The sequence below is a fragment of the Rana temporaria genome, chromosome 3, assembly GCF_905171775.1.
Source record: "Rana temporaria chromosome 3, aRanTem1.1, whole genome shotgun sequence".
NCBI classification, from domain to species: domain Eukaryota; kingdom Metazoa; phylum Chordata; class Amphibia; order Anura; family Ranidae; genus Rana; species Rana temporaria.
The window spans coordinates 337,600,429-337,614,599 of NC_053491.1; the positions used below are offsets into that span (position 1 = coordinate 337,600,429).

At 40.9% G+C, this 14,171-nt stretch overlaps 1 protein-coding gene across 3 annotated transcripts in view; it reads right to left on the reverse strand.

Moving 5' to 3' along the window:
* Positions 1–14,171, reverse strand: part of CYFIP2 (cytoplasmic FMR1 interacting protein 2) — a 121,820-nt gene that overhangs the window by 41,969 nt on the left and 65,680 nt on the right. For all 3 annotated transcript variants that reach the window (XM_040345081.1, XM_040345082.1, XM_040345080.1), the window contains exons 8-12: positions 13,577–13,673; positions 11,713–11,841; positions 9,877–9,981; positions 4,954–5,045; positions 1,048–1,165 (exon numbers count right to left, since the gene is read on the reverse strand). In XM_040345081.1, the coding sequence (XP_040201015.1) occupies positions 1,048–1,165; positions 4,954–5,045; positions 9,877–9,981; positions 11,713–11,841; positions 13,577–13,673 (541 nt within the window). The remainder of the gene's footprint in view (positions 1–1,047; positions 1,166–4,953; positions 5,046–9,876; positions 9,982–11,712; positions 11,842–13,576; positions 13,674–14,171) is intronic.

A 14,171-nucleotide genomic window follows, 5' to 3' on the forward strand; every position in this document is an offset into this window, starting at 1 on the left:
TTAAAAATTTAGAACATGCTCTATTTTTTCTCTTAGTTTTTCACGTCGTGAAAAACAGTCGTGTGTAGGCTTTAACAAACGGGGGAAAAAACGTGCATGCTCAGAAGCAGGTTATGAGAAGGGAAATTTGCATAATCAGCCCAAAGGGTGTCGCCAATCGAATGGAACTTCCCAACTTGTAAAGGTAAAAAAATGTTTTCCTAAATAGCCTCCTTTACCCTAGTGCAGTCCTTCTTCACTTACCTCATCCTTTCGATTTTGCTTTTAAATGTCCTTATTTCTTCTGAGAAATCCTCACTTCCTGTTCTTCTGTCTGTAATTCCAAACAGTAATGCAAGGCTTTCTCCCTGGTGTGGAGTGTCGTGCCTTCCCCCTCCCTTGGACAACAGGAGAGTCAAGACACCCACTAACACACAGCAATGCAGAGAGCGTCCTGACTCTCCTGTTGTCCAAGGGAGGGGGCGAGCACGACACTCCACACCAGGGAGAAAGCCTTGTATTACTGTGTGGAGTTACAGACAGAAGAACAGGAAGTGAGGATTTCTCAGAAGAAATAAGGACATTTAAAAGCAAATTCGAAGGACGAGGTAAGTGAAGGACTGCACTAGGGTAAAGGAAGCTATTTAGGAAAAATTTTTTTACCTTTACAACCCCTTTAAAAGGTTTTTCTAGAACAAGGGAAAATTAAGTATTTTCAAGAATTGTTAATAATAGAAACCCTGGCATTGTTTTTGTCTTATTATATGTACGTGAAATCAATAAAGTATACAGCCTAAATCACTTTTGTGCATGTTTTGGTTTATTGTAATATGAGAAATTTACACTGACTCCCTGTAAAGATATCACATTCATCCGTCTTTATAAGACTCTTAGTCATATGAGGTCTCACCTACAGTCCACATGAAAAATGCTAGCTGTCATTCCTAGACATACAAAGGGACCAATTTGGACATATCTCACAATATATTATTTATAGAAAACTTAGAAGTCTCAATAAATATATAATATGATCATCATGTTCCCCATGTGATGGAAATAACCTCTTACCTCACTGTTGCTGTAGCGGGCCAGCTCGGAGATGAAGCGGATGTGGTCGTCGCGGATCTGTACCATCTGCTCACAGATATTGTACTGCGGGCTGATACTGCTCTGTGTGCAGGTCCACCTGGGCAGGAAAAAGCTGTTTAAGCCTGTGGATGGACCTCAAAGGGGCACGTGAAAAGGGTCTAGGAGGGTTTATTAGGTAACAACTACACTACAGCATATAACTCCAACAATAACCACATCATGTATTATAGAAGAAGTGACAAAGGGATCGCTCTTTAATGACTCAATAATTCATCTCAAAAATTAACGTGCAAATGTGAACCAATGAAGGGGCATTTATTTTATAACACAAAATGGATTTTAACATATCAATATGCCCATGGATATACAGTATATAATACGATAAACTGTTATATGTGTGTCCAGTTCTACTACTGTACTTTGCAAAGCCTTTCATGATTTAATTTAGCTGTAGTAGTGTACCATACCAAGTTAGTCATTGATTAATGCGGAAGGTTTGGAGTAAAAACGATTAAAAATAGAAAAAAATCAATCATATAATGTACCTGTAGTTTCTAGTTTCGTTTTTTTGCATCTAGTTTTGTTTTTGCATGCTATTTCCTGCCTCTGTGCTATACAGAGCATACAGAGCCATAGAGCAGTGATGGTTTGGAAAATGAAACTAGAAACTAGACACACAGTAATCACACCTTCTTGATTAGTGACCACAGAGAGAAAGCTCCCAGTACTGTGGTCATCAGGAAACAGACAACCAGGAAGTGTGGAGATCAGAGAAGAATTACAGCAACTTGAGAGCAAAAACGAACAATGAGGACATGAAAACAGCACTGCATTAAGGTAAAGGAAGCTATTAAGATAAAAAAAAAATCCTTTACAGACCCTTTAAAGTGTAAGTAAACCCACCTATCATTTTCAGGCAAGGAAGCTGCCATCTTGGCCTATGTTTAATCTTCAACTGCCATGAGGCTGCACATGTGATCAGTTATGACATCAGCCATTGGATGGTTTGACAGTTTGGTTGAGAGCACAACCAATGTGACAGTTAGCAATCCTGGCATGCCGAAAATGTAACTGCTTTTTGAAACTGTTAGATCGATGGGTTTACTTCCGCTTTAAGTGATAACCTAAGCTAGCCATTGAAACATATTAAAATTGCAAGCTTTCACGATTCCTTAGATCAGCCTTTATACAATTAAATTGTATAAATCCTGGCAAGGGGTCTAAGGCATACCAAAAGCTTGCAATTTTAATACCTTTTAAACTCCAAACCTTCAGCATTAATAAATGGCTAACTTAAGTCAGCAAATAAAGCTTAACCCCCTAAACTACACACTTACATGATATCATTTAGTAAGTTTCTATAGAAAATGAAGGGGTTGATCCTGACTACTGCAGTTGGTCTTTTGATAGCCATACATTTTGCAATTTACAGAGAATTTCAACAGCTTTCAATTGCAGAAATTACCAATTAAACTGACCAGCGTTGAGTTGGCACAATAATTTACAATCTCTGTATAGATTTAGATTTCTTTAGATTAGATAAGTAAATAGATAAAGATCTCCTTTATCTTTACCAAAACTACGTAATGTGAAAACCTCTCTAAGGAAGCCCCCATACATTAGACAATTTTATTTTTGTTCAACAAGCGGGGTTGCAGTGATCGATCAGGAAAAAATCTGACAGGCTGTACTGATCGATTTCTATACAAACAGTCTGCCATACATGGATCAAAATTTGGCTAGCCCCTGATGATCGGGTTGAATTTTAAATAGTGTATAACTGGATTCAACTTGTATCCAAACAGGCAGACCTGACAGACCCTCACACAAAATTGTTGGTAGTGTTAAAGGAGATTGTATGATCAGACTGAGGTGTGTATTCTCAGCTTAATGATTCAGTTGAAGGAACACTTAATTGATCTCAGGCCAAGGCTGATGTGTGACCTTTAGGATACTGACGTTTACTTATCTCAGAAATTTTAGTACAGGGCCATTAAGAAAGGACTGTCTACAATTGGAACTTGTCTTGTTAGTGTCTCCTTTCTTTTCTAGCCTCTTTTCTGGACTCCATGGGTCAGATGGGTTTTAGAGAAGTGCTAATTTTCATAAAAAATTTACAGAAAGGAACAGAGTTTATTACAGCCTTGTGTATGTAAAAGTATGATCGAATAGTTGCCTATAAGTGGGTAAAGAGCAAAATGTTAAAGCATAATGATCAATACCAACCAAACCCTTAATCATCATACATTTTTCTACTTGCTCTAAACCAGTGGCCTCCAAACTGCAGCCCGAGGGCCAGATGCGGCCCTTTACTTGCCCTAATTCGGCCCTTGGAGCACTATCCCTCCCGATGATACAAGACACTATTCTGCCATCTGACACCGACAATGGAGAACCATTTCTCCCACTAACACCATTAATGGGGCAATATTCCTCCCTATGATACCAACAATGGAGCACTATTCCTTCCCCTAATACCAGATGTTTAGTCCCACTCATGCCAGGAAAATTTCCAACCCCACTGGCCAAAGTTCGGCCCTCCAAGAGTCTGAAGGACAATAAACCGGCCCTTTGTTTAGAATGTTTGGAGACCCCTGTTCTAAACTGATGGCAAGGTAGTCTGACTGGTTGCTGTTGCTAATTGTACAGTAAAATGTGTAATGAATTAAAGTGTTAGCAGTAAGAACTGAATGTATTTCCTCACAGACACCAATTAAATTAAAACTTGACCTGAAAGTTTGAATCTGATTTGCTTTCAGGAAGTTGGTCCATGTCTTAGTGCTGACTATGTGACAAGTTTTACATGATCTGTTCAAGAAAATTGTCCCTATAACAAAAAAGTCAAACACAAAGTTACGTAACAGTTTGAGAAGCCTTACATAGAAGCTTATATTCTCCGACATACAGTGAAGCTGAACAAGTTCAGCTTTACTGCCCTGTAACTATAACAGTCCAGGGGGGGGGGGGGGCAAAGAACAGCAGTTTCCATTGTACGGCCACTAAAAAGATACATTCTTCTATTGCTGACCTTCTGCTGACTGACCTTCTCCAGAAAATGCTAATTGTTTGACTGCCTTACACATCCAGCGGCTTCAGTAATTTCATAGTTACTGACCTGGAACAAACATGCAGATCAGAAAAGCCACAGAAAAAAGTCAAAACCCCTGCATGCTTTTTTCAGTGGCTAAGTACTGGACCCATTGGATCGGAATGACTGCCAACTAACATTTTCAGAAAGAGAGGGCATCAGTGGCAGCCTCCATATTTCTTTAGGACAGGTGTCATTTACACTACCAGTGGGTAAAGGCTCCAATTTTGAAAGTGTCAGTTCACCCAAAAGTGATATTTTTAAAGCTTGATAAATGCTGGAGAGTTAAGCCACTTAACAATGTTTTTTTTTATCTCGATGGGGCTCTGTTGGTGAGATCTATTTGCTGTTGCCATTAGGAGGGGTTTCCATGCCTTGTTTTTTCTTGTGTTATATAATGTAGACTTAAAAAAAAACACACAAAGGTGGGCAGGAATTTCCCAAAACTATCAGGTGGTCAGGAACAGAGTTTAGAATAACAGCAATGAAATTTCACTGTTGGGTTAGCCAAAAAATATAAGAAGCTGCAAACTGACTCAGCTAACCAAGCAACGCCTATAACTAAAATATCACTTTTGGGTGGGGTCACCCTTTCATAATCAACTCTACTGTCTGAAGCAATAAGCAGCTTGTGGCAGCAAAGCCCAAATCACAATAAAAGCATATTACAACCACAAGCTGCTTATTGCTGTGTATATTGGTTTCCTCATCAGTTACCATAAAGTATGACTCATCAAGTTCCACTGTGATCATCGCTCATCCTACTACTGCCAAGAGACATTACGGCATGCACTCACTTTGACTTGTTCTCCTCATAGTGAGCACTGGTCTCAATGTATCTGGCCAGCTCTATTTGCATGTCTCCAAAGAGAGGTACCACCTGCAGCTGCTGTAAGAGAGAAAACAGACGGACTGCACACTTAGACATTCAGAAACACTGCACAGGGATCTCTGTACATGAACACATTGTGGCATCATCATAAAACACATAGGACTTCACATATAAGAGGATCAAGTCTTGCCATCCAGAACTCTAGTACCAAGAGAGCTTTCCAAGATTAGTACGCAACACTAGGCGGTTACATTATTAGGCTGTACTGTTGACTCCTGGGATATCAGGGTCATCTATCCAAGGAGTCTTCAGGTAGCCAAAGCATCTAATATAACAGTATTTCCAGACAGGAAATTACACGATTGAAAGGTGCATGCTGGGTAGCCAGCTGCACTAAATCCCGAAGCTCAGTGGCACGTGCTTCAGACACCCATAGCTAAGATGGCCACCAGGATTTCTGCAGGGGCCAGGAAACAGGACTAGGAAGGAATATAATTACATTATTGACAATGTGTTCATTAAATTTTTGAGTAGGAGACTATAGCTTCTCTTTAAAGAAGATATTGATTTCCTCCTGTCCCCCTAGGTGTGGTGGATGCTGTGCTAACGTGGTCAACGCGCCACCTCTCCCTCTCCCGCTGTTTGTCCATACTGCTCAATAGGAGACAAATGGCTAACTAGTTTTAATTTAGAGCACTTGTTTCCAGCACCATGTGCTTGCCGAAGACAAGAGCCTGTCACCACTCCCACGGGGGGGGGGGGGGTCTGTCAGTGAGAGTCTCCTGTTACCTGTGGACAACAAATACAGCACTGACCACAGAACAGAAGAAGAGTTTTTGTATATCAGGACTGTCCCATTTAAATCCTGGGCGTAGCGTGTGCAAATATGCATAAAACATGCAATGCGTTTGTGGTGCCATTATTTCTTAATTGCACCCCAAACCGAGGTAGTAGTCTCGCGTTTTTTCCACGTGTCTTCTGCACAACAAAACACACAAAAAGGCGAGACACAAACCACGCTTGACTCGTGTCCAACATTTGATACATGATCTTCTTTAGTGCACTTTTGGAGCGGATAGAGAGGCCCATTCAAATGAATGGTGCTCTTGTCCCGGGTAATATTTGTCCCCAGAGGACACAAATTTGAACTTGCTAAGTTTGTTTATTGCTGGGCCTGTCCCTGAGGTTGCGCCTTAAACAGTTTATTTTTGCTACTTGGGCCGCAATATGCTGCTCCTGCAGGGTTACTGTCATATTGTTAAAACAAATATTATGAATGTAACGCATAATTTTGGAAACTTGAAAACTCTTTAATAAACACCATTGAAACCAAATGAATGGTGCTGCCCAAAAAACATGCTAAAAAAGCTCCACAGTAGCATTGCTCAAATGTGAATGGGGGCCAGTGAAGGACCTGAATAAAGCTAGCAATAGGTGTATAAATATTTGTTAGTTCTATCTATAAATGTCATGTTTGCTGTAGTCTGCCCCACTGACAGTAGAGCATCTTGTCAGCATGTCCGACATGCACACTCACAGATCAGGGGGAGATGTCAATTGAGCTCTGCTTGAGCATCACAATGGGAACAACCACAAATCGGGTTTCTGTCTAGGGAGCAGCTGATACAGAGTAATGGCAGAGAAAAGGGAACTGATTTAATGCACAATCATTTGGCATTTCTTTTAACAAGAAGAGATCAGTAAATGAATAAATAGATCAGCAGTTTTTGATTGCTTGTGAAACTTCTTTAAGTCGTGTTAGTGGCTTTAACAAGTGCTCTACAGCTGCCAAAGAGTTTAAGCCGAAATGAACTCCCCAATACATCTATTTACCCACTCAAAGTACTCTATACTGCCAAAGTTCTGCACTTTTCCCATGTGTTTGTCAAAGTGGCGTGTTCTCCTCCACCCATCACAAATCATCAAAAACGAGGTAAGACTTCAAGGAAAGTCACTAGACTTCCAGACGGTACAGTATAGAAGCATTTTACAAAAGCATGTGAATGAAGTATTGTGCACTGATATCAACAGGACTGGAGTTGCACTGTGGGTGAAATTCTAGATGTGAAGCCTCGTACACACGGCCGAGGAACTCGACGTGCCAAACACATCGAGTTCCTCGGCCAGTTCAGCCCTGAAGCCGCCGAGGAGCTCGGCGGGACGAGAGCTCCCATAGAACAACGAGGAAATAGAGAACATGTTCTCTATTTCCTCGCCGAGCTCCTCGTCGGCTTCCTCGGCCGAAAGTGTACACACGACCAGTTTCCTTGGCAGAATTCAGCCAGAAACTCGGTCGGAAGCTGAATTCTGCCGAGGAAACTGGTCGTGTGTACGGGGCCTAAGACTTGAAATTTTCATATATGAAGGCCATTGTGTTTTATCTTCCAAAATTTTTATTATTTCTAACTTAACCAATAAAATAACCAATTTGAGAATCACCTATTCTTTACCTTTTTTTTCAACATTTGATATCTAGGGCAGGCAGATTTCTAAGAAGTTATGGAAATAAATGTCTATGTTGGCCATTGCATCCAGCTGTCTTGATTTGTGTACTGAACTAGATATTTGACAGCTAGCTTGTGATTGACTGCGACAGGTAGAGCAGCCATCAGAAATTTTGGGCCCCCTCACACAGCTTTAGGTATGGGCCTGCTGCCGCAAATTGAGAACTGGGGGGGCTTCCACGAATTGAGAACTGGGGGGTCTGCTGCAAATTAAGAACCGGGGGGCGGGCTGGCCGCAAATTGAGAATGGGGGGGCTGGGGTTGCCGAAAATGACACTGGCATCTCACTCACCACTTCCTTCGGTCGCAAAGTGAAAGTGTTTTCTCTCGTCTCGCCACAACATGAGACGGAGGGGGGGTACTACAGAAATTAAAGTTTTCTCCTCTCCTCTCAGCCGCGAGCTGAGAAGGGGGGCAGCCGGGCCACTGGGAACATTCGGGCCCCTTACAGGTGTAATGCCTGTACCCCCCTAATGGCAGTCCTGATGACAGGCAGTGAGGGCAATCTAATTTCTTACATTCTTTAAATGACTATATGGATTACTGGTTTAAATTATATCTAGAAAATTTTCTAACCTGCATTGAATAAGTAGAATTACAATTTTATTGGCTGACATGGCTTACACCTCCAATGCTATGAACTAGTCCCAGTAAATTAGCAATGGTAGGAAACATCAAATCAGCAGAGATGTAAAACAAGGTTTGGAAGCTGCAATTCACAAATATAAACCAAATGCCAATCATTGTTCCAGATTCACTAGACTTAAATGTAGCTTAACTTAAATGTAGCCTGTACATTTGCTAGCATAGGATAGTCTTTCTAAAATGCAGCTTGAGATACATACAATGTTGCACCAATTTTTAAAACAGATTGCTGGTGATTAACTTAACACGTACATAAGCAGACGTTACGTTATGTTAAAAACCATATGTCCGAATGATTACTAGATCTAGAAATTCAGGCAGCTAAAGCTATACAGGCATAACCCACTTTTAAGTACACAATGGGACCAGAGCATGTATGTAAAACGAAAATGTACTTAAAGTGAAACAATACCCTTTTTCACTTATAGGGGGGTCAGGGGGTGTAGTGGGGGGTTAACAGCTGTAGTTAAGGTCTCAGGGGCTGTAGTGGGGGTGTCAGGCACACTGGAACAGGGCGGGCAATGCTCTCTGAGCTTCAGCTCCTTCTACTGCAGCTGCAAAATGTCTGTACAGTGCTTGTAAGGCACTTTACATACACTCACGGGTATGTCCTTACTCACGAGTGTATGTAAAGTGAGTGTACTTAAAGCGGGGTATGCCTGTACATCCTTTTATTGGAAGAATTGATGTGAGCCCAACCCCTCCACCTTCTGTGCTTCCTCATTTGTGTATGGTGTCCAATGGGAGGCTTGGGAAGCAAAATGGGCTGTACCAATCTCAGCTTATCAGTAAAGTCAATGGGCCAAAAGAGATACGACGGAGTAACTGCTGTTACTCCGTCGTATCCCTGGTCCTAACTATGGAACTGATCCACAGAATCAGTTTTCCATAGTTAGGGAGAAGATCCGGCATGTGTAATTGAATTACACTGCCGGATCTTAGGATGCAGTACCGCATCCGCCGCTGGGGTCATTTTGTGTCGAAATGCCGCCTCGGGTATGCAAATTAGCACTTACGGAGATCCACGAAGCTTTTCAGCTTCGTTTTTTCTCTGTAAGTATTAAGTTGCATACGCAAAATTAGGGCTGCTTTTACATGGTGTAAAGTTAGTACACCATGTAAAAGCAGACCCTTCTGTCTAGCGACGCGTTTTTTTTTCGAATTTGAATTTTTTTTTCCGCGCCGTATCTTTTTTTTCCCGACGCAACTTTATTGACCGTCACAATCCACAAAGCCCGACGTAACGTAATTTCGCGCTATGCACGTCGGGAAAATGACGTCACGAGCATGCGCAGTACGGCCGGCGCGGGAGCGCGCCTCATTTAAATGGGAATCGCCCCCATGAAATGAGGAACGCCTTGCGCCGGCGGAATTTAAGTTACACGGCCAGAAATTTCTAGGTAAGTGCTTTGTGGATCGGGCACTTAGGTAGAAATTTTAAGGCAGTGTAACTTAAATTAGAAATTCGCCGTTATGCTGGGTCTTTGTGGATTTGGCCCAATATTTGCAAATAAATTTAGCCACCTGTATCTCTGAAACTACTCACCATTCTGACATGCTTTTTTTTCATTGAAGGTAACCTCAGCATTTTTTATTAAAGTATGCTGAACTGGGCAGCTTCTTAATGGAATTATTTTAAGACTGAATTTGATTGTATCACATGAAATAATCACAAACTGAAATGACATGCAGTTGAAAAGAAGATCTCAAAAAAAATCTTAGTGATTCGTAGACATCACCTTAAAAAATTTGTCAATTTTGCTTAGGTTTATCCGTTTTTTAGCATCAAGTTTGTAAATATTGCTGACATTTCCATCCATCAGATACAACCCGAAGCCCATCACCTGCAAATGAGAAAGAGAAATGTTTTGTGCTCAATGCATGTTTGCATGATCTCTTTCCGCATACTATGTTGCTGTAAAGTGTCTTTCTTATCTACACACATATAGGCCTGTTTTAAAGTTTTGCATAAGTGTAGCTAAAAAAAAAAAAATGAAAAAAAAAAAGCACAAGGGACATAACTTACAGACAGTGGGATGGGTTCTCTGTGCTGATTCCTCCTTCCCAGCCTATACCCCACCCTCCACCACTGCAATCTTCCGGTGTGGTGGGGGTTAATAAAACTAACGGGCTGTCACAGGCTCTTGTCAAGAGAGCCTGACTATGCCTGCCCTTTTTTCTCAGCACACGGGACAGTACTTAAACTAAACAATAGGTGTTCGATGTGTTGGTGACTGCTGTTTTTGTTTAAATCTTCTATCCTCTGCCCCTCCAACCCCCAGACATAAGTAATCTTATGGTGCTTCACGGGTTAATACAACTGCTAGACCTGACAAAGTCAAGCGTGCCGACTATGGATGCCCTTTCCAACCCTCCTCCATTCATAGAAGCTGTACTATAGCTTCCAATAATAAAAAGCACTCTAAGAATTGAGGATGGACAAGTGAATGAAAAGTCTGTTTCTTCCACTCATAGAGTGCTTTTCATTCTCATAGAGTGCTAGGATGTCTTTTGACATCCTAGCAAATTATGCAGTGTAACTGAAAAAAAAGGGTTGTTTTTTAATTTTTATAAAAGAGGAGTTACACTTTAAATTAAACCTGTGTTTTTACCCATTCAGGGGCAAGCTGTCCCTTTAGCAGCATACAGTATAAATAACTTTACTTTGCTCTCCCGCTGCTCCGTCCAGAGCCAAAAGTTGAAGAAAATTCCCCCGGACTTCCAGGTAAAGAGAAGCACATGACTCACTCCATGTGACAGCAATAGGTCAATTAGCATTGTAACGTGGGTAGTTCATGGCCCGGTGTAAGCTTGAACACCAGGAACTTCTAGCTTGCACATGGACGATCTTTCAATCCAGCAGCTGAAGAGAACAGCAGTAAAGCAAAAAGAAGGCCAGTATGTGCATCTGTGGAAATCTGTGAACCTGTTGCTGTGCCCTGCATTGGAAAAGCAAATTTACATTGAGCTGGCCAGCTTTACCTCCTGTGGCAGTGCGATGCCCTGTCACAGTGTAAAAAAAGCTTATGACCCAGGATTCTCATCTAGGTAGGAGCTCCAGGAGGCTTGTGTCATTCAGAGAAAGCTGGCTTTTCAGTTTCTTCAGCGGTGGGTAAAACACAGAGCCTGGAGATATCATAGAGGTCTGGGAGGGATAAAATCTCCAATCATGGGTCCTGGTTTTCAGAACCACCAGCACATAAATTGGGCAGGTGTGTGCTGGGCTTTTAGGAGAGACCTGACTAGGGTTCTGGGCTCCACCTTAGCAGACAAAGGAGGTCTCTGTCAGGAGCCAGAAAGGCTCCACTTAGGAGAGAGGTGGCAGACAGAGCATCAAGGGGTGTATGAACCAAAACCTAAAGGGTAAGGCCAGGGCAGCAGTGCTGCAGGTATAATCCAGGAGGCTAAATGTCTATTTCTTTGTGAGAGAGAAACGCTCAAAACCCCTCAAAAGGTCAACTCTTTGATTTTTATTTATGGAACTTTATTTTAACAAAAGAAGAAAAGCAAGTGGTTAAAACTCCACTGTGAGTTCTCATGTACCGTAAAAGAGAAATTTTCCCTGTAAGTGTTACCTTTAGCAGCATGTGCTTTTCACTTGGGGTCAAATACATTTTATTCTCATAGTAATCCACACAGATGTTGACAATGTCGGCCAGCAGCTCCTCGTAGCCGGGAATCACCTCCAGCTGCTGGTGCAGACACTACAAGGAAAAGAGCAAACCATGAAACAAATGAGTGCAATGTTATATTAGCTGATTCTCTTTTTATCAATACAGACATCTACGTATTCTGAGTACAGAAGTTCAAACCAATCAGATTGCCTGAAACAGGAACTGTGTTTTATGCTTTTAAGAAAAAATAGAGTACATAACTGAATGGGACAATATTTGTAGAACAAAAGTCTGAATTTAGGAGGGTTTTACGGAGCAATACAGACAGTTCTAGGACAATTCATTTTTTTGTATAATTATTGTTATGATTAAAGAGGTATAAAATAAACTTTACATAAGTCCTAAATAAAAACCTAGCTGCATTGCAGATAGGCACACATAGCATGTTTTCAGTTGCATTACCTATAGGAAAATTTGTTATTTTTTAGTTTTCAATTATGAAAAGGTTAACATTTCTGGCAGTTTTTAGACATCTGCCTCCCATTGGGGAGATTTACTCTCACATCCTGTCCTGAAGACACACAAGGAGGTAAATTAGGAGGAAGGAAGGACATCTCTCCTAAAAAGATGGGAATTCCTCTCTCAGATTGCTGTCATCAGAACAGGTTTCGGCACTGGAAGATTTCCCCACACCTTCTGTACTGTAAAAGTTTTGGACTTGCCAAGTTTGGGATAGTTATACATTTAAAGCCCAACATGCTTTAAAATTACTCTAAAGCCCCATACACACTATTAGATTCTCTGCAGATTTTTGTCTTCAAATTTACCAAAACTATGTAGTGCAAGGGCCTGCCTGATTGCATACAAATTTAAACTGTAAAGCCCTGTATACACGGCCGGGATTCCCGGCGGTATAATGTTTGCCTGCTACTTTTCTGTCTAAATTACAGACTGGGTGGATAATGAACTAGGCTGTGTGCTGCTTAACGTCAGTGTAGTCTGCAGAAGGATCCAGGACATGACTATGCTCTCATGTATGGGTGATTGTATCTAGGATTGAAACAACTAATTGACAAAATCAATTTTAAAAATAGTTGTCAACTATTTTCATAATCAATTAGCTTTTTAGACAATTAGTTGGCCTGCATACAGAAGTCATTATTTGTGTACATATCAGGAAATACAGTACAGCAGACACACAGCTCAGTACACCACCACACTTTTTTTGAGGTTTCTATCTGATTAATCGCATAATCGAAACAATAGTCGGCCAACTAATCGATTATGAAAAAATTCATTAGTTGCACCCTTATTTGTATCATATGATTGGCTCAACAGAATTACAAAGCCTTGGCAGGTAAGACAACTCACACATGTGTATTTCAACTTTGTACTCAGCTGTTTGCTCGGCATTCAGCTTTAATTAGTATAAAGCAGTACACATGTTTTAGGTTGCAGAAAGTAATGTTTAATACATTTTACAATAAAAGACTTCAAATACTTCGGAACCACTATCAGTTGGAGAACAATCCTGCTTTCAGCATACATTAATGTTATAAATGTCCCCATGCGTATTTTTGAGACTTCCAGCTGCATAGTTTCACTTCTTATGCCTCGTACACACGGCCACATTTTCTGAGAAAAAAGTCAGACAGGCTTTTTTTCTAGGAAAGTCCGGCCGTGTGTAGCCTCCATCTGACTTTTTTTTCCTGAAGTCCGACGGACCTTAGATAGAGAACGTGTTCTCTTTCTTTCCGTCGGACTTTCTGACCATGTGTACAAGGCATTAGTACCACTTTAACAGGTTTGCAAAAAGTGTTCTTACCTGAGTGATCCTGTTGTGATTGGCCAGAAACATAGAGAGATTCTGTGACTCTTGTATAGACTGAGGGTCTGCCATCTTCCGCAAAAACTGGGCAGCACTGCAATAAAATATAAATAAACAAGTATAAATGTAAAGGATAACGGTTCTCTGTCCTATATACCCACATCCTCAAATACATGTAAAACATTCTTGTAGCAATGGATTTTTCTGGGCATAAAGAAAATGGTACCAGAAACTAAATTCACTAAATCATAAAGTTTATTATACAAATATTAAAACTGCATGTAGCACCATATCCAGCGTTTTCAAAGTAAATTTCACAAATCTTATTTCAATTTAACATCCACATGTTAGCTCAATGCATTACAAATGCTTGAAACTGAATGCTTGATTTCTAGATTCCTGCCTGGGTTCTTTATGTCGAGATTTCCCTTCTCTTCCTGTTCCAATGTCCATTGCCATCTTGGACAGGAAGTGAGAAAAACAATTCCACAATTGGGCAAAGACAACAATACAACCTTTTAACCTTTCTCCCTGCTATCCAGAGCTTTTGGGTAGATATCTAAAGAAACCCAATCAGGTAAGACAACCAGTA